The sequence below is a fragment of the Vicia villosa genome, unplaced genomic scaffold (assembly GCF_029867415.1).
Source record: "Vicia villosa cultivar HV-30 ecotype Madison, WI unplaced genomic scaffold, Vvil1.0 ctg.000428F_1_1, whole genome shotgun sequence".
In the NCBI taxonomy this organism is placed as follows: domain Eukaryota; kingdom Viridiplantae; phylum Streptophyta; class Magnoliopsida; order Fabales; family Fabaceae; genus Vicia; species Vicia villosa.
In genome coordinates this window covers 831,542-851,569 of record NW_026705204.1, presented here as the reverse complement: position 1 = coordinate 851,569, position 20,028 = coordinate 831,542, and the positions used below count along the sequence as shown (strand labels likewise).

Below are 20,028 nucleotides of genomic sequence, written 5' to 3'. Positions count from 1 at the left end.
GCCCAAGTTTTTATGATCCAATCTTCATCCTTATGATATCCAAGATTCAAAATTCAATTGACACGAATTATTGGACAATATTTGATTTTTATTTGAATTTTTATTCATCTAAATATGATTTAAAGATCAAATAATCAAAAATTATGAAAATAAGTTGATTTGATTTTGATTTACAATCATAGCCAATCAAATAATCACCATATTTGACACTTAAATTCGTGCAAGCAAGAATAAATTGAAAAAGGATTGAGATTGGCCAAATTTGGAAGTCTTACAAATCAAATTTTTCAAGATTTACAATCAAAGATTCAAAAGAGATGCTATGCAAATTTGTTACCCTAAAATCTTCCACTATAAGTACACAAGCCAATCAAGTGACAAGGGGACGAATTTTAGAGGATTCTGCAGCCAAAAAGTCAAAGCCGAGTTCTTGAAATTTTAAGGATAAAAGCAAAAATCGTTTTGAGGTTAGGGAGGTATTCAAGGATTCTTGGTGATTCAAACATGCTCCTGGATCGTTGCTGAAACTATTTGGATCATCTCCAAGGCCTCACGCACTCCGAATCATCACACATACAAGACACGGTTTGCTCTTTTTTTTTCAAACTTGGTTGTAATGATCCACGCATGATTAACATATTTTGATTGCATATTTATGTTTACAATAATGTTATGATGCTTTCTGGTTCGTTTGATTTAAGTTTAAGTGCAAGGAAAAGAATACACCATTGTTAGGGTTCTTGTTCTTCAAATTAGGGATTTTGTGTAGATGCAATTACAGGTCAAATCGATGGGCTCATTACATTCGTGAGGTCCTGAACATCCGATCTGGGCTCTTTGTTGTTATTTATCGGTGACAATTCGCAGGTTTTGAGAGCACAGATATATGGCCACGGTGGAGGACCGTGGGTAAAAGTGTATTTATTTGCAGGAAATAAACGAAGAAGAAGAAGAAGCCCCACGCGCCTTTTTTGTTTAAATCTGGAATATGTTTGTTTGTCTTATTATATACACGTGGTTAGCGCCAGTTAATAGATAAAGTGTGCGGCAGGAATGGTCAAAGCGTTTGCTGGTAGTGTGTTTGACTCTGTGGACGTATACGACGCACCTTTGTTCTCCTCCATCAGATCTCCAGCGAACAAGGATCCAACGCCCCAGAGCTGCAGTTCCACCATGGATCTCCCCAATGCGCAGCACAGGATCATAAGCTAAGTTTCTCAATTTTATTTTATTTTTTAATTACATAAACCTTTTCTTATTTTATTTTACTATAATCTTTTCTTTATTTATTTCTTATTTAATTTATAAATTTGTGTTTATAAAATCTTTTGTTATAATAATTATTTATATTTAATCAAAAACATACTTTTGCCGATTTAATTAATTAGGTTGAAAACTAATAATTAATTAACTTAGGTTTTTTTTTATAATATTAACCATGGTTAACTTGTGCCCTAATCAGGGTTGCGAGGTTTGTCATTAGATCACTAATGCACTAACCTTTTTCTTCTTCGTGCCAAATTTCCAGGGTTGACCAAGATCCTTCAGCCACGCGCCACGCCAGATCAAAAAGCTAAGTTTCTGATTTTTCTTTGGTTTAATCTCATTTTATTTTGCCTTGTGGATTAAAATAGGGTTTGCATCGATAGTCGATGAATCTGTAATACACTAACCCTTATTTATTTTCCTTTTAATTTTCAGAATTGATCACGGGTTCGAGGAAGATCAAGGCATTCAAGGATTTTGATTAATTATTGTTCCCTCTTATTTTCTGCCTTTATTTCCCCTTCCCCGTAGGTGTTTATTGTAATAGCGTAGGACTATTAAACTGTTTTACTTTTCTGCTGTGGTTAGTAATCCTAGGGAGTGCAACCTTGAATCGAATTAGGATAAATAATTACAAGATAAATAATTGAATTTAATCACTTGATTGTGCACCCACACACCTTTAGGGTAACCCTTCTTGTTGCCTTGTTGCATGTTGCCTTTATTCCTAAATAATAGTCAAGTCCCTCGATTCCGAGGATACCTCAAGCAAGGTTGCCTTAAAGAATAAAAATCATCTAGTCTCTCGATGCTGCCTAGGAAAAATAAGATGATTGTCCTATTGCTAAGGTATCCTCGCATGATGCCTAAAAAGATTAATGACTATTCTATCCTTCCCTAAAGACTACCTACCCTCTACATGGTAGGGACAGTTTTATGGCGAACGATATTTCGATGACCCTTTTTAAATCCAATGAAAGAACTACCTGCCCTCTTTATGGTATGGATAGCCCTTTCCCATTAAAGTCTAAAAGAACAAAAATTCTAAACTTAAGGGTAATTGCTTTTTAATTGCTTGCTCTTTTTCAAATTCAAAATTCAAAATCTTTTCCCACTTCTTTTCAAAGAATCTTTTCAAAAAGACTACGCTTATTTACAAGCTAAAGTTCTTATTCAAATTTCTATTCACACACTACTTTTCAAACAATTCAAACATTTTGAAAACAAAGTGAGCTAAGCAATTAAGAGCCCATGGATAACCATGGATACAAAGGGTGCTTTAAACCTTCCTTTTGTATAACTTACCCCCGAACTCAAAATCTTTTAAAAAGGTTTTTTTCTGTTCTTTTAGCCTTTCTATAAATTGGATAAAATAAAAGTCGGTGGCGACTCTTGCTTACCGCGACATTTTCTTTAAAGTCAGTTCACCGTATTACAGAACTGGCGACTCTGTTGGGGATTATACTTAAAAAAGAGGGGTTACCTTAAAGTTTAGGATCACTTAAATGTTTTCTATTGTTTGCTCTGCTTGCTTTATTTTAAAGGTTTCTTGGGAATTAAATGAAGGACGAATCCTATACCCGGATTCAAGTACACTTAAGATAGGAGCGGCATAGTCATGGAGACCTCCCTTGTGCATGCTTGGGATTGGTCAATATGAAGTTCGCACTTGAGTTAGGCCTATACTGGTTATTATGTACCTCTTTTGCATGAGAGAGGTTTACGTATGTACCTTTGGGTGCGTCGGAGCTCAAGGACCTTTAGTCACCTTTAACCCATCCTGACTTTTAGGAACGTAGTGGGAGGGCTATTCTTGATGCATGTCAAGTTATGGTCGCGACCCGATACTACAACTCAGATAGGTTTTCTCTTAAAGTATCATTGCATGGTATGCATGTACCATGTTCGAGGGTGCTTTAGAGGGGATGACAATTCTGAGTAACTGGTAGAACCCGTTGCTGAAATCACTCTTATCCTTAGAAGTACCTATTGGGGAAGGGTAGTCTCCTGGTCGAACTTCACGCAAGCCTTTAAACCTAAGGACACTTGTGTGACTTGCTTGTGTATGGTACTAACCCTCTGATTTCCTTGCAGGTTCTGTTTGTCCTTGCTATTTTACGCCTTACCTGATGCATTTGCATTCGCATAATATCATGACATCATGACATCATAACATAGCATGATTAACTAACCCTTTCAAGGATCTTAGGAATTCAGTGCGCACACTTGCAGGTGTCAATATTAAGGACTGAATTCCTGTCAAGGGGCAAGAGGATTTATTTTACTCTGGCCATTTGTCTACTTCTAATTCAGAGACTCAGTACTTATCAAGGGGCAAGAGGATTTATTTTCCTCTAGCCACACTTCTTCCAATTCAAAGACACAATACCTACCAAGGGGAAAGAGGATTTATTTTCCTCTAGCCAATTCAAAAGTACAGGTATCCTGAACCAGAGGCTATAACCCACTGGATATGGAGAGCTTGATTCCCATAGAAGAACATCCAAGAATCAGAGTTCTTCAAACGAAGATGCGACCAAATCATTTTATAATATTGCTAACTAAATTCCTTAAAGATCCTTGAAAACATTGCATCTGCATTCATAACATCACATAGAAGGTTTCTTACAATAGGTCTCTCATCCTTCCTCGCTGTTTATTTCAGCATCATGGATCTCGAGCAATCAGTCAAAAATCTTCAGGCTCAGAACAACCAGTTCCAAGAGATGATCCTTAGCTTGGCCAAGGGGCAAGAAGAATTGAAGGCACTTCTGATCGAGAAGGATAAGAATCAACATAAGCATCAAGGTAGTAAAGATAATCGGAAATCCAAACCTAAGCGACCATTTACTCCGTTACTCATGCAACTATCTCAAGTTCTGCAACAACTGCTCAATCAGAACTTGATAACTATACCGCCTCCATATTCAGTTCCTGCCAGTCCTACTCCTGGGTACAAGTATAATACGAGATGTCCTTATCATTTGAACAGTTCTGGTCATGATACTAAAGATTGTGGGCCATTGAAGCATAGGATTCAAGATTTAATTGACGACAAGATCATTGATTTCAATTCACCTGAGGAATCTCATATGACTGATGGTGTGCACAACCAGAAAGGTCGTAATAAACGCAACCAACCTGTTGGGGCAGTTCTGATCTCTACACTAGTTCCATAACAACGACGCAAGCCAGATACACCTAAGCGTCAATTCAACCAAATTAACATGTCACTAGATCAGGCATTGCAACATCTTTTGAAGGCAGGAATGATTACTGTGAGGGATCCTCCTCAACACATCAACACCTCCTCTGCTAAACACAATCCAAACGTGCAATGTGCCTACCATTCCAATAGTCCCGGGCACGATACCAATAAATGCTGGGCATTAAAGATCAAGATCCAAGACATGATCGATGTTGGTGAAATTGAGTTCAATCCTCCTAAGATCTCTATGGTGATCACTGCTCCCATGCCTAATCATGACAAAGTTGATTAATGTCTAGAAGGATGGACGATTGGCTCATTAGCTTCACTTTCATTTGCAATTTCTATCCTGTTTGTTTAAACATTCGACTTATGATAGACATTATCTATTTTAATAATCATCATCAGTGCATTGCATATGATTGTCTTGAATAAATTATTTCGCTATCACTCATTTTAAATTATGTCTTTACTTTGCATATATTTTGTGATATTCAACTCCTGCTAAGCTGTAAGCCTTTTAAGGGAGGATGACGAAAATGATACCACAACTTCATACAATATGCTTTCGAACAGACTGTGCTGAAGATGTACATGCATTGTTTCGATTCCTAAACAGTGGAGATATAAGGATGTTAATCCCTCGTCAACCCCTTTGAGCCTAAGGTGTAGGAGTTTTCTTTCACGTGCAAATTGAAACCCTTTAATCATAACCTGGGGCAGGGTAGCTACTCAGTTAACTCAATTATGCTAGCCGTTGTTTACGCCAGATAATGATGGGTTCCCGCATCCATTAAGTCAGGTAGTCAATATCCGTCAAAAAGAGAAGAAACTGTTAAGTCAAAACCTATGAAAGAGACTTATCAAAAATCAAAACATCCCACTGACTGTAATCTCAAAATAAACAGTTCAGGCAAAAGTTAGGGATAACAAAATCAATGTTAAAAAAGAGGTCACTACAAATCCTCGACAAAAAGAAAGTATTACAAAAAAAAAGGATGACTGCCTGTCCAAATAAACCTCCGGTACTTTAACCATCATCAAATATCAATGTTACAACTTCAAGCTTTGCTAAGGCTTAAACGCATAGTTAACTGAGCATAGGATCAAAGAACATCACGAAGATTGGGATGGGTATAAATAAATTTTTGAGCCATTATCCTTTGTTTCTTAAACCGTGAACCAAGCCACGTTACAACCCTTGAAAGTCCTAACTGAAGCATGGTTAGTTCGAAAGCATACTGTTACCAAAAAAGTATCCTGACTCCTTAAGGTTTGCCATAAAAGCTGAGTTGATATCTCCTTTTACAAACATCACGTTTTATAAACATCACGCTTTTTTACATCTCCTGTTTTAATGTTTTTCAAAAAAACTCAAGACAGACATATGCATTGCATCTCATGAATTCGTTATTAAACATATTCTGCTACATAATTTCAAATGTTAGCAACAGGAAGAATCTGCACAGGGTACGACTAATGACTAACAGTTATCCTGACAGACAAGATCACTCCAGAAGTAATGTATACAAGGGTAATGACAGGGGTAATCAAGTCAATATTCCAAGAATATCACAGGAGCATCAAACAATCAGGGGCAGGCACCCAAGTGGGTCTGAAGCTACTTCCAAATCAACATGGGGCATCATCCTAAGTCTATGATTACTGGGAGCATGTCACCCATAGCACACACCTCATAAAGTCCTCGCGAGGCGAATCTCTTCAAATTCCCTAATAGCTGGGGCAAAGCTATGCAAGGCATGTTGAACACTTCGATCAATACTCATTAATGTGTTCCAATCAATACGAGTCCAGGAATGACAGCTACTATAATCACTGGGGGCAATATTCAAGTCATCCATGCCTTCCCAACAGAGCCGGTTTCACAAGGTCGTATCCCCACAGAGTAATCCTTAAGAAGATATCTTCAAATGTTCCCGTCCCAACAGAGACTTAGTTCCTCAACGGAGTTCACATCTTCGACACTGCCGGTTCCCTAACACGTTTCTCTTCTTCAAACAGGGTTATTCATCTCTCTTATCCCCAGTCAGGGTACATCAATATCAATCATTCAAATGGTTCTCATCCCCAAGCAGAAATCATAAGTCCCCAACTGAGCATCTTCAAAACAAGATCAGACAACAAAATCACAAGGACACAAAGATTTATTTTCTCAATCAAGAAAAATCACTAAATCATGTTCATACATCATATACCATATACAAATTCATACACAACATGCAAGTTTCTCATTTATTTTGAGAGACTCATCATATAATACATGCATCATGACATTGCATATTTCTAATTTTGTTTTTAGGTTCCATCTCGACAAGCATTCCTCTCAGATATAATCAAGCTGAAGATTCATTCTGACAAGTCTTTTTACATTCCAAAACTTCATCAGATGACTTATAAACTCTAACAAGCAAGCATTCTCTATCATATATGGTCTAACGTATGACTCACTCCGGTATTCTCAGTCAGATATGGTCTAATATATTACTCGTTCTGGCATTATCCTTCAATAGATAGGGTCTAATGTACGACTCGTTCTGACGTCTTCCATCAGATACGATCCAATGTATGGTTCGTTCTGATATCCTTCAACAGATATGGTCTAATGTACGACTTGTTCTGACGTCTTCTATCAGATATGATCCAATGTATGATTCGTTCTGCTATTCTTCCTCAGATATGGTCTAATGTACGGCTCGTTCTGACATCCCTCCTCAGATATAGCCTAATGTACGACTCTTTCTGATATCTTTCAACAGATATGGTTTAATGTATGACTCGTTCTGACACCCTCCAACAGATATGATCTAATATTCTCCTTCAGATATGGTCTAATGCATGACTCATTCTGACATCCTCTATCATATATGGTCTAATGTATCACCCGTTATGGTATTCTATTTCCAAACATCTAATTCTATCATCACGAACGGTGTAGACACGATCATCCTTCCAAGGTTTAATTCAGTTACTACGAACGGTGCTGACACAACCAACATTCAAAGATCTAATTCTATCACCACGAACGGTGTAGACACGATCATCTTTCCAAGATCTAATTCAGTTACTACGAACGGTGCTGACACAACTAACCTCCAACAAACACTTCTCAATACATCTGAGCTCAGATACAACCTAATGTACAACTCATTCTGGTACTTCTCAATACAAATGATCCAGTCTAACGTACGACTCATCCTAGGATACAACCTAACGTACGGTGCATTCTGACAATTATCAACACAGGGGGACTTGGTCTAACGTACGACCTGTCTTTTAGCCTAACGTACGACTTATCCAGACATTTATCAATGCAATTGGACCTAGTCTAACGTACGACTCGTCCTAAAGTACAACCTAACGTACGACTTACTTTGACACTTATCAAATACGGTGGATTCAGTCTAACGTACGACTCATCCTAAATATATCCTTTAGATACAGTCTAACGTACGACGGATTCTGATTCTCAAGTCTATCGAGCTGAATGGCATCTTTAAGCCCATCTCCAAAAAAGGGTCCCTACATCAGCAAGGGCAAATTTCTGGGTATTCTGGTGTTCAATCATCTTCCACCTTCAGATTCCAACAGGCACACAAGCCAATCTACATCCTCAAGTGTAAGAAGATTGAACAGGGGAAGCTGTCATACCCCAAAATTTGCCCACTATACTTCAAGCTTTGCTTCACAAAACAGCTCAGAGATAGTCAACAATCGACTAGTTTAACCTAAAAGTCAACTATGGTCAAAGTACAGTCAAAATTCCTGATTTTTGGTCAACATCCTCATTTTGAAGTATTATTCATCATTTGATCAAGGATTGATCATGATTCATCAAGTAAAGTTCAAGAATCAACAAAACTCAAAGTTTCTAAATTAGGGTTTTTTGACCTAAAGTCAACTGAACTTTGACCAGCCATAACTTCCACATGGAACATCATAAATTTCCCAACCAAAGCCTATCTTGAAGGAAATTTAATTATCTACAATTTTGTCTCTCACAAGACAAGTCTAAAAATGCTTCATTTGAGAGATATGGATCAAAAGATTACAGGTCTTTCTTGAAAGTCAACCAAAAGCAGTTTTTTGTCAAAGCCCATATCATCAAGATAAAATCCTCAAATGAAAAAAAGCTTCCAAAGTGGCTTGTAAAAGACATCTTTAGGTTTCCAAAAAGTCCTAGAACTCTTCCATATCTTAAAAATTGAGGGATATATGCCTTGTCAAAGTTGGACAATTTTGAGAGGAAAAATGTGAAATAAAAGGCTCCAAAATGAATCTTTTTTGCAAAGGGGCCCAAGTTTTTATGATCCAATCTTCATCCTTATGATATCCAAGATTCAAAATTCAATTGCCACGAATTATTGGACAATATTTGATTTTTATTTGAATTTTTATTCATCTAAATATGATTTAAAGATCAAATAATCAAAAATTATGAAAATAAGTTGAATTGATTTTGATTTACAATCATAGCGAATCAAATAATCACCATATTTGACACTTAAATTCGTGCAAGCAAGAATAGATTGAAAAAGGATTGAAATTGGCCAAATTTGGAAGTCTTACAAATCAAAATTTTCAAGATTTACAATCAAAGATTCAAAAGAGATGCTATGCAAATTTGTTACCCTAAAATCTTCCACTATAAGTACTCAAGCCATACAAGTTACAAGGGGATGAATTTTAGAGGATTCTGCAGCCAAAAAGTTAGAGCCGAGTTCTTGAAATTTTAAGGATAAAAGCAAAAATCGTTTTGAGGTTAGGGAGGTATTCAAGGATTCTTGGTGATTCAAACATGCTCCTGGATCGTTGCTGAAACTATTTGGATCATCTCCAAGGCCTCACGCACTCCGAATCATCACACATACAAGACACAGTTTGCTCTTTTTTTTTCTCAAACTTGGCTATAATGATCCACGCATGATTAACATATTTTGATTGCATATTTATGTTTACAATAATGTTATGATGCTTTCTGGTTGGTTTGATTTAAGTTTAAGTGCAAGGAAAAGAATACACCATTGTTAGGGTTCTTGTTCTTCAAATTAGGGATTTTGTGTAGATGCAATTACAGGTCAAATCGATGGGCTCATACATTCGTGAGGTCCTGAACATCCGATCTGGGCTCTTTGTTGGTGTTTATCGGTGACAATTCGCAGGTTTTGAGAGCACAGATATATGCCCACGGTGGAGGACCGTGGGTAAAAGTGTATTTAATTGCAGGAAATAAACGAAGAAGAAGAAGAAGCCCCGCGCGCCTTTTTTTGTTTAAATCTGGAATATGTTTGTTTGTCTTATTATATACACGGGGTTAGCGCCAGTTAACAGATAAAGCGTGCGGCAGGAATGGTCAAAGCGTTTGCTGGTAATCTCATAGATAGGGGTTCGAACCCCAGCGGCGACAACTCCATTTTTTGACACCTTTCCCATTTGGATTTTCTCTAAAGGATCCAGTGTGTTTGACTCTGTGGACGTATACGACGCACCTTTGTTCTCCTCCATCAGATCTCCAGCGAACAAGGATCCAACGCCCCAGAGCTGCAGTTCCACCATGGACTTCCCCAATGCGCAGCACAGGACCATAAGCTAAGTTTCTCAATTTTTTTATTTTTTAATTACATAAACCTTTTCTTATTTTATTTTACTATAATCTTTTCTTTATTTATTTCTTATTTAATTTATAAATTAGTGTTTATATAATCTTTTTTTATAATAATTATTTATATTTAATCGAAAACATACTTTTGCCGATTTAATTAATTAGGTTGAAAACCAATAATTAATTAACTTAGGGTTTTTTTATTATATTAACCATGGTTAACTTGTGCCCTAATCAGGGTTGCGAGGTTTGTCATTAGATCACTAATGCACTAACCTTTTTCTTCTTCGTGCCAAATTTCCAGGGTTGACCAAGATCCTTCAGCCACGCGCCACGCCAGATTAAAAAGCTAAGTTTCTGATTTTTCTTTGGTTTAATCTCATTTTATTTTTCCTTGTGGATTAAAATAGGGTTTGCATCGATAGTCGATGAATCTGTAATACCCTAACCCTTATTTATTTTCCTTTTAATTTTCAGAATTGATCAAGGGTTCGAGGAAGATCAAGGCATTCAAGGATTTTGATTAATTATTGTTCCCTCTTATTTTCTGCCTTTATTTCCCATTCCCCGCAGGTGTTTATTGTAATAGCGTAGGACTATTAAACTGTTTTACTTTTCTGCTGTGGTTAGTAATCCTAGGGAGTGCAACCTTGAATCGAATTAGGATAACTAATTACAAGATAAATAATTGAATTTAATCACTTGATTGTGCACCCACACACCTTTAGGGTAACCCTTCTTGTTGCCTTGTTGCTTGTTGCCTTTATTCCTAAATAATAGTCAAGTCCCTCGATTCCGAGGATACCTCAAGCAAGGTTGCCTTAAAGAATAAAAATCATCTAGTCTCTCGATGTTGCCTCAAGAAAATAAGATGATTGTCCTATTGCTAAGGTATCCTCGCATGATGCCTAAAAAGATTAATGACTACTCTATCCTTCCCTAAAGACTACCTACCCTCTACATGGTAGGGACAGTTTTATGGCGAACGATATTTCGATGACCCTTTTTAAATCCAATGAAAGGACTGCCTGCCCTCTTTATGGTATGGATAGCCCTTTCCCATTAAAGTCTAAAAGAACAAAAATTCTAAACTTAAGGGTAATTGCTTTTTAATTGCTTGCTATTTTTCAAATTCAAAATTCAAAATCTTTTCCCACTTCTTTTCAAAGAATCTTTTCAAAAAGACTACGCTTATTTACAAGCTAAAGTTCTTATTCAAATTTCTATTCACACACTACTTTTCAAACAATTCAAACATTTTGAAAACAAAGTGAGCTAAGCAATTAAGAGCCCATGGATAACCATGGATACAAAGGGTGCTTTAAACCTTCCCTTTGTATAACTTACCCCCCGAACTCAAAATCTTTTAAAAAAGGTTTTTTCTTTTCTTTTAGCCTTTCTATAAATTGGATAAAATAAAAGTCGGTGGCGACTCTTGCTTACCGCGACATTTTCTTTAAAGTCAATTCATCGTATTACACTTGTCTATCACACTAATGCCTTTATTTGACACTTTGCATATAGTTTTCACTGCATAAAACATTGCATCCTCAAAAGCGTAGCATATCCATCAAAGTGGATCATTACGCCATACAAAAAAAAACTCAAACATGCATACGAAGCATAAGCCAGATTTGGTACCTTGCACAAAAGGACCTGAAATAATTATCAGACAATGGTGCATCTCCGAAGAGAGTGTTGTCCTCACAAGTTTCCCAATTATCATTCCCGATGAATTCCTCATAAAGCCTTACCTTGTCAAAACCCAGTTCTCGCCCTGGTAACCTCTTCAAAACCAGTTCTCGCCCTGGTAACCCTTTCAAACCCAGTTCTCGCCCTGGTAACCTTTCCAAAACCCAGTTCCCGCCCTAGTAACCTTTCAAAGTCCAGTTCTTGCCCTGGCAAACCCTTTCAAAGTCCAGTTCTCGTCCTGGCAAACCACTTTAAAGTCCAGTTTTCGTCCTGGAAAATCATTTCAGAGCCCAGTTCCCGTCCTGGTTAATCATTTCAAAGTCCAGTTCTCGTCTTGGAAAACCATTTCAGAGCCCAGTTCTCGCCCTGGCAAATCACTTCGATCATTTCGAGTCCTCGTCTGATATCCTATGGTAAAGTCAGTTCTCGCCTGACAAATATCATTTCCTCGTCTCTTTCAATTTTGGGATCGTAGGTCGCCCGTAGATCTTATCCCTGTTTCATCTTCTTTTGGGTCGTAGATCGTCTGTAGATCTTACCCTCGTCCTTTCTTTCTTTTTGGGTCGTAGGTCGTCCGTAGGTCTTACCCTTCTCTCTTTTCAAACTTGGGATCGTAGATCGCCCGTAGATATTATCCTTGTTTCTTTTGGTCGTAGATCACCCGTCGATCTTACCTTTCCGTCAAACCCATATTTTTCAATCACTGTTTCATGTAGCCATCAATCTTCTTCATCTTCACCATTCAACCACAATTTCTTACCATAAACCTTACCGTAGAACAAATTCTCTTTCCCCGGCAGATATCAAAACAAAAAAATAAGAATAATGCTTCATCTTCTTTTCAGGACAAATTTCAAGTCTTGATATTTAATCTTCTTCTACCTTGAATGTTCAAAAGGCTAACGTCAATCTCACCTTCAGGTTTAAGACGATTAAATAGGGGCAGCTGTCATACCCCAAATTTGTCTTACCCTTTCTAACTGGCTTAAGCTCCTCATCTCATCTGCATATCTTCATTAGGTCATCTAACGCATCATGCATCATTAATCATTAAATTTAACTCAGGATCAAGGATCTTGGAAATTGGGGGTTCTACCTCATTCAAGCTTGGTTCATTTGATTCTTTTTTGAACATTGGACTGTGGAATTAGGGTTTCAATCCCTTATGTTCGAGTTTGGTCTTAAGGCTATCCTGAACATCTTTCCTTCAATATTTCAAACTTGATTTTCATTTGAGGTTGTATCCAACAATTGAAAAAGGATTTTGGCTGGACAAGAGGTATATGGGCTATCAATTCAATATTTTGACTTGTGTGAGTTGTAAGGCATACATCATGATACCATTGAAAAAGGGTGATTATATCAAAGTTAAAGAAGTGCGCTTATCAGGTGTTTTGTTTCCAAATATGAGTTAACTTAAACTTTGGATTCAAGTAATGGCATATGAGGTCAATTGTGTTTCAACTTATCAAAAAAAATGAGATGCACACAAGGGTGGAATTTAAGGAGTACATGTACGAGTTGTGATCAAGATTTCATCTGAACGCAATTCAAGGTTCATGTCGAAGATGGTTCGTATCATACAAGTTCGTAATTCACTCATTCAAAATCTACACATTCAAAGGATCCAAGGATATATGTAAACATTCATACATTCCAACAAGTTCTACAAAAAAAGCAAAAATGGTCCAATCCATTACAAAGTTCAAATAAAACCCCAGATTCTACAAGAAATCTATACAAATATAAACCTTGAACCACCTATTCTAAAAGCATATTCAAATAGTCAGACAACTTGATTCAAAATAATTTCATTTGACTGGTTCTAATAATCCCATGTTCTCTCCAACTATGCTGCAAATATCAAAATGTTTCAAATAGCAAATGCTTCGTGCTGCCATATGAACTCATGGTCTGTACATACTTCGTCCATTTCACGTTCATGTCACTCCAAAAGTGAGTTATTTGACTTTATTCATTGCCACTTCCAGTTTCATTTTACTCATCACCACATGTCTTTTGTTAGAAACAACATTCAATATCAAACCTGCATCAAACAGAAAATAACCAAGTACTAACCTACATCACACAATCCATCCAATAACCATATATCATATATAAACATACAGAACCAAATAGAATCATAAATCCACAATAGGTTCACTACTTACATAACATCTAAACTGTACAGACCAACGCTATCCGTTTACCCGACCCTGCGACTTTGGCATAAAGACCTACCCTACTGTTCATAAACCACAAAAAATCAATTCTAGTCATGAAAACAAAAGCCAACAATTTCATCTTGACCAATTAACCTCCTAACAGGATTCAAAACAAATTTCTAACGATTCATAACAATTCCATTCACAACCAAGGGTACCTACACATATACTCACTTGGGTCTATACATTCACCATCAAAATACAAAGAAAAATAAACAAGTTCAGGTCAGCCATACATCTACTAACAAATCTTACACTTAGCCTAGCTTCACTCAATCAATCTATTTTCTAACTATCAACTAGAAGTCCTACTTCACTTAACCAAAAAATCTTACTTCAGAAAAAAACACTGCATTGTGTTCATACCTGTTCAGACAACCTTCAGCCTATGGAATGCATCTCAAAAGCCTACAAAATCAGGTACACGGTTCCAATCGTATTGCCTGCAGCGCAACACACACAAAAACATATTCAGCATACTTCATTCACATTCAACTATCCAAATTTCCAAACCACTACATACAAGTTCCAGGGACTGTTTTAATAAACCAACATGTACATACAAGTTCCAGGGACTGTTTTAATAAACCAACATGTACACAAAGCCAGCCATTAGCCACAAATGCCGAATCAATATGCAACATGAAAACAATTCCAAAAAATAGTACAATGTTAACAGGGCAATTTCAGGTCCATACCCTTACAACACATTCATGTTTATTAATTCAACCAACTAACAGTCCATCATTTAACACATAAACTGCGGCACTGCATCAAATTCACACCGGTTCACATTCAGAATTTAAACATCATAACTCACTAACCTTTTTACCAATAAATTCCATGCTAGCATTCAGCATTCCAGTTCACACTCAAGTTTAGTTCGCAGCCGAGTCAAATCCATTTGAAGCACCATTCCAAAGCCATCACAGTTCAGGGCTATATTCAATTCACGATGGAAATGCTGCATGAATTCAAAGTGAACCGAGGACCTGCATAAGACACAAAAGACAACAGCAGAGTTATCATTCGAAATTCAACGACATTTGCTCTAAAGCTATTTCCAAGCGGTCATGTACAGGCCAAATGATAGTCAACGCACTTCAATCAACATTCAATTCATGTCATTTAATCCAAAGGAATACACATTTAACATCACCCAGTCGCGTACAGACGGACCCATTCAGAGTCAACAATTCAGCACAATTCAAAAAGATACAAGGCATCAGTGCAAAATTACCAAAGTATTTGTGGTGAAACTAACATTCAAACCTTCACATAACCATTGACTTTACTGAAAGTGTAACTAACCTAGGACTAACAGAAAATCGAACACGCTTTAACTAACATAACTACCCTAACTCAGTGAGTTAACAAACATAACAGAAATCATAACTAACTTTCTCAAGCTCCTACTAATTCCATAACTAACTTCTAACTAATTCTAACCATTCCTCTAACTGCCATAACTAACCTTCCCTCTCACTTTTCAGTTTCACAAATAACATCTAACCACATTCATTACTAACTTTTAACTTACAACTGAACCTCACTCTTCAATCCTTATAACAGAAAAAACAGAATGACTAAATCCATAACTGTTCAATCCTAGCCACCCACCTCATAACAAACCTCACCAATCTAATGGCTCACATCTCTTCTCCTATAAAATGGATAATGAAAATTGATGTTTCAAATAAGTAATTAAAAAGAATTTATAAATTAAAGATCAATAGTGTATTTTACTATCATAATCAGTAATACAATTTATGTGTCCAATCAAACTTTTGCCACTGATTAGAAAAGGTGGCAAGAGTTTGCTTTTGTATCTCTATTGCCTCATGCTTTGGAGGTCGGTACATATCTTCTTCCGACAATTTCAGAATCCCTCTAAGGACGTTCAACCCAAAACTACTCTTGAAGTTCTTTTCATCGTCAATAACATGGACAAAACCACGGTCTATACCAAATTCTACGTGAAAATAGGAAAAATGCTCGGGAATGGAGTTACGCAGTCCCTTTTGACTGGTGTCAATGAGCTTTTTTGCATTGTGCTGGCACCATTCATCTTCTGCTTCGTCAATGGCCTGCGGATTTAAGTCATTTGAAAGTGAGTTTATAGTTGGAAACCATTGTTACAAATAAACTAATGGATAGAAAAAACAGTGCACAGTAAACAACAATGCAAGAATTTACAAAGATCGGAATAACAATAATAATCTCAAGTGAAAACTAAGTAAATGGGTGATTATAGAAAATCGTTTTAACGAACAAACTTGTTGAGTTCCTACAGGTTTGCTTTCAACTGAGTTTTAACCACATTTGGCACTCAACAGAACATGTACAATAAAGGTTGTGCAAATAAGCTTTAGAGTTAAGCTGAAAATTAAGCAGCTTCGGGATAAATTGTATAGTTAGTTTAAAAAGGTTTTACTTAAGTAATGAAGTAGGTAAACTTAAAAAGGTTTTACTTAGAGTAATGAAGCATGTGCGCTTGACCTTTCACTATCAAATTTGTGGTTCATTTTCTCCAAGTTAGCTCTCATCCAAATGTCCATGTATCTAAATTAGTTTAACAAATGGAGGAGAAACTAATAAATGAAAGCTAAAAGTATTTTATGTTGGCTTTTAGAAGGTGATGCAATTATGTGCAGCCTAAATAATACGTTTCAAAGATACAGATAAATGAAAGCTAAAAGTATTTTATGTTGGCTTTTAGAAGGTGGTGCAATTACGTGCAGCCTAAATAAAACATTTCAAAGATACAGATCTACAAAGTATTTTATGTTTAACATCTTACCTTCTTAAAGTATAAAGGTGCCTCTTTAGCAATATCCTTGGGTAAAGGAATACACTCAATCATGCAATGGAGCCGTTGTTGTGTCAATCCCATTACAGTTTCGAGAAACACTACTTCTTTATCTTGCCTTGCAAACATCATAATGAGGCATTTTTTGAAATTTCGGATTTCTACCCACGTCTCATTATCCACGGATCTGGTAGCTGATTCATGCTGTCATATCAAGGGATAAGATAGAGTTGCAGATTAGGAGTCTATAACAGAAAAATAATAAGGTTCTATATGACATAAATTAACAGACTAAAAATCCATTCATCTACTTTAAATTCATATCAACTTTAGACAACTTAAAGCTACTTCCAATTCCAAACATGTAATAACATTCAAAACTACCATGTAATTTAACCTATTACAATATTTGACTCACCAACCAAAGAACTTAATCACTTATATTGCAGGGACTTTACTTCAATATTTGACTCGCCAACCAAAGAACTAAATCACTTATATTGCACTGATTGCTCAATAAACAACAAACTAATGCTTCTTTCAACTTGAGGCAACTCTTAAGAAAAACATTAATAGTAGTAGAAATTAAACTTACATCAATGGGTAGAATGCAACAATGACCGGGCACCAAGGGCTGCAACCGTGGCAGTATAAGATAGGTGAAGTTTGCAATGGACACAACAGGATGCATGTGCCGATTTGGATTCTCCAAGCAAAAGTGACAGCGGTCTTTTATAGTCAACAATCGATTTGTTTTCAAATTTACCCTTTTAGAATCTCTTGGGATCGGTTTTTCATAATCTAGTGAATTTTCTTCGGTTACCCTTCTTTGTCTACTTTTTATAGCACGTAGATCAGCCCGATCTGGGGCAGCTGCTTTTGATGCAACAGATGCAGTCAACTCATCAAGAGAACAACCCCACCTTTCTTCCACAACCTGTACATAGTGAATATGTTAATAATCATTGAACTGTAATTAAAGAACAAAATGACAAATAGAAAGAATAGTAATGAATCTATTGTTGGAGAGCGAAATAATATGAACAACATGAGACAATTTTCCTTACAAGGTTCTCAGCATTCTACAAACAAAGCAAATGCTAACAATTCAGATTGGTCTTCCCTCTACCCCAGTATTGTCGATGGCAGATGGCGGATGGCCAAAATCCCGTCATACCGGCCACTTTGCAGCGCTGTTGTAGCAAATTAAGGCGGAAACACCCCCAATATCGGCCGATATTTACCATCGCGGCAAGCCCAAAAACCACAATGTATATCCGCCATAGCGGCATGGTGCCGCCATTTGATAATACTTCTCTACCCTTACACTAATCTTAATAAAAAAATATATTATTTTGTTTATATTCCCTCTATTCTTCTGAGCAAAGACCCTTCTGTCCTAAGAGAATTAAAATAAAATATACAGAATAGATAAAGAAAAGCAATTACAAAAATAGAATTAAGAATATGTGAAAAGCAAGTGCATAAAAACCTCTTGAAAGTTCTGTCCTTCTCGAGCTGCTTGCTCTTGTGCACGCTTTAATGCCTTGAGTCTCCAACTTACTCCTCCATCTCCAACAAGGGAAGGCGATAGAAGTTTGCATGCAGCAACGACAACTCCATCACTTTCTTCGGGGTAACCACTTCCATCATCCTTTAGATAAGGATTCAATTCCCTAGGATTTGTCTTCTTTGACTAAAAGAATGAAAAAAAAAAAAGTTAGTTTTGATTAAAGGATCAAAACAAGCTGCAACGAAAATGAAAGTATTTAAGATAGACCATAAATACATACACTTCAACTGTTGGGGCATCATTAGGGTCAGACACTCAAACAAAACATGCAAAGATACATGAAAAATATTAAACAAATCGCACCTAAACCATTTCTCTAATATTTAGTTCATTCGTACTACTTGGATCATATGTTTACATCATTTATCTCACGGTAAATTTGTATGATGCACACACATTACTTAAATTCTAAGTCGTATAAATTTTCTAGTTTTACCTTTCAAGTTTAAATAAAGAGAGTTCATAAAATAAAATATATAAAACTTGAGAGAGAGAGAGAGAGAGAGAGAGAGAGAGAGAGAGAGAGAGAGAGAGAGAGAGAGAGAGAGAGAGAGAGAGAGAGAGAAAACAGAAAACAGCGAGGCTTTCTTAGTGGACACAAAAAATATCAAAATAGATTTTATACTAAGAGATGTACCTCCTCAACTTGAACTTCCGCCGACAGTTTCTCAGTTGTTTCAAAAACTGCAGGCATCTTAGTTTTAAGCATCCAATCCAAGCCCATTTCTTTCCTTATAATGTCCTTGTCACTTGTAGAATTGGCTGCAATGCGGGTAGGTTCGGCTTTGATACTCTTTGTAGTAGACTTTTGACGCTTTGTTCGGCGACCCAAAGAACAAACAGTAACATCGGAAAGATTAGAGTCGTCTTCAGATATATATTCCTTACGCTTTTTTACAATCCGTTTCCGTTTTGTATTATAGTCCCGGTCGCTTTCACTTTCATTAGATGAATAGAACTCGGAGATATTCCTAGAGCGGTTCCCTTTCCTCTCATGATCATTTGACTTGTTCAAGCAGACCTGGTGACGGGGAATGAATTTCACCCGAGAAAGCATTTTGTAGATTGCTAGAGGTTAGCAATGCCTGCACAAGGATAAAAAGAATCAATATCTTAAAGGAGAGTAGAAATCCAACACAGGAACAAGGAACAATAGAGTGAAGAAACCCTAATCGAAATCATAATTGCTAATACACATGAAGAAACCCTAATCGAAATGATAAATGCTAATAGACATAAAGAAACCGTAATCGAAATGATAATCAGTGAGTGAAATTGAAATTAGGTAGAATAGTTTTAGAAACAAACCTCACTTAACGGTGGGAAGATGAAGAAGGAGCGAACGCGGGAAGATGATGGAGCGTATTGCAGAGAAGAGAATCTGAGAGAGCAAACTCTGCCGCCAAAAAAAACTCTTGACTAAAATATCGTTGATGGATTTTATTTTAAGCTCTTATTAAACAAACTAGTACTAAATATTTTATGGAAAATTTTTAGGTGGACACGGATATAAAAAAATTGTTTTTGCATACAATCAATCACTTAATTTTAATTAATTAAAAAATGAATATAGAATTTTCTCTATTCTTAATAGGCAAATTCTTAGGTACCCTGTTGTTTTAAATGGGTACTGGT

General features: G+C 36.6%; 1 protein-coding gene across 4 annotated transcripts; it reads right to left on the bottom strand.

Annotated features, from left to right (window-relative positions):
• Positions 1 to 13,450: 13,450 nt before the first annotated feature.
• Positions 13,451 to 19,853, bottom strand: LOC131628175 (uncharacterized). 4 transcript variants are annotated; one of them, XM_058899041.1, is made up of 10 exons: positions 19,702 to 19,853; positions 19,031 to 19,478; positions 18,313 to 18,516; positions 17,416 to 17,757; positions 16,812 to 17,024; positions 15,776 to 16,098; positions 14,836 to 15,003; positions 14,378 to 14,454; positions 13,958 to 14,031; positions 13,451 to 13,833 (listed from the first exon to the last, which is right to left on the bottom strand). In XM_058899041.1, exons 2-7 carry the CDS (start codon positions 19,448 to 19,450, stop codon positions 14,865 to 14,867), a joined length of 1,641 nt encoding a protein of 546 aa, XP_058755024.1. In that variant the 5' UTR covers positions 19,451 to 19,478; positions 19,702 to 19,853; the 3' UTR covers positions 13,451 to 13,833; positions 13,958 to 14,031; positions 14,378 to 14,454; positions 14,836 to 14,864. The 4 variants fall into 4 exon arrangements, with proteins under 4 accessions (XP_058755024.1, XP_058755026.1, XP_058755027.1 ...); XM_058899043.1 differs by having other exon boundaries at positions 13,958 to 14,028; XM_058899044.1 differs by having other exon boundaries at positions 15,978 to 16,098.
• Positions 19,854 to 20,028: the final 175 nt, after the last annotated feature.

Bases quoted from the DNA above. Each gene is read 5' to 3' on its own strand.
- LOC131628175 (XM_058899041.1), bottom strand. From the start codon at position 19,450: ATGCTTTCTCGGGTGAAATTCATTCCCCGTCACCAGGTCTGCTTGAAC. The intron at 17,758-18,312 runs GTTTTTATGCAC...CACTATGTACAG, and splicing joins AAGGACAGAACTTTCAAGAG to GTTGTGGAAGAAAGGTGGGG. The intron at 15,004-15,775 runs GTATTACTGATT...TGTCTTATGCAG, and splicing joins TTTGATTGGACACATAAATT to GTCCTCGGTTCACTTTGAAT.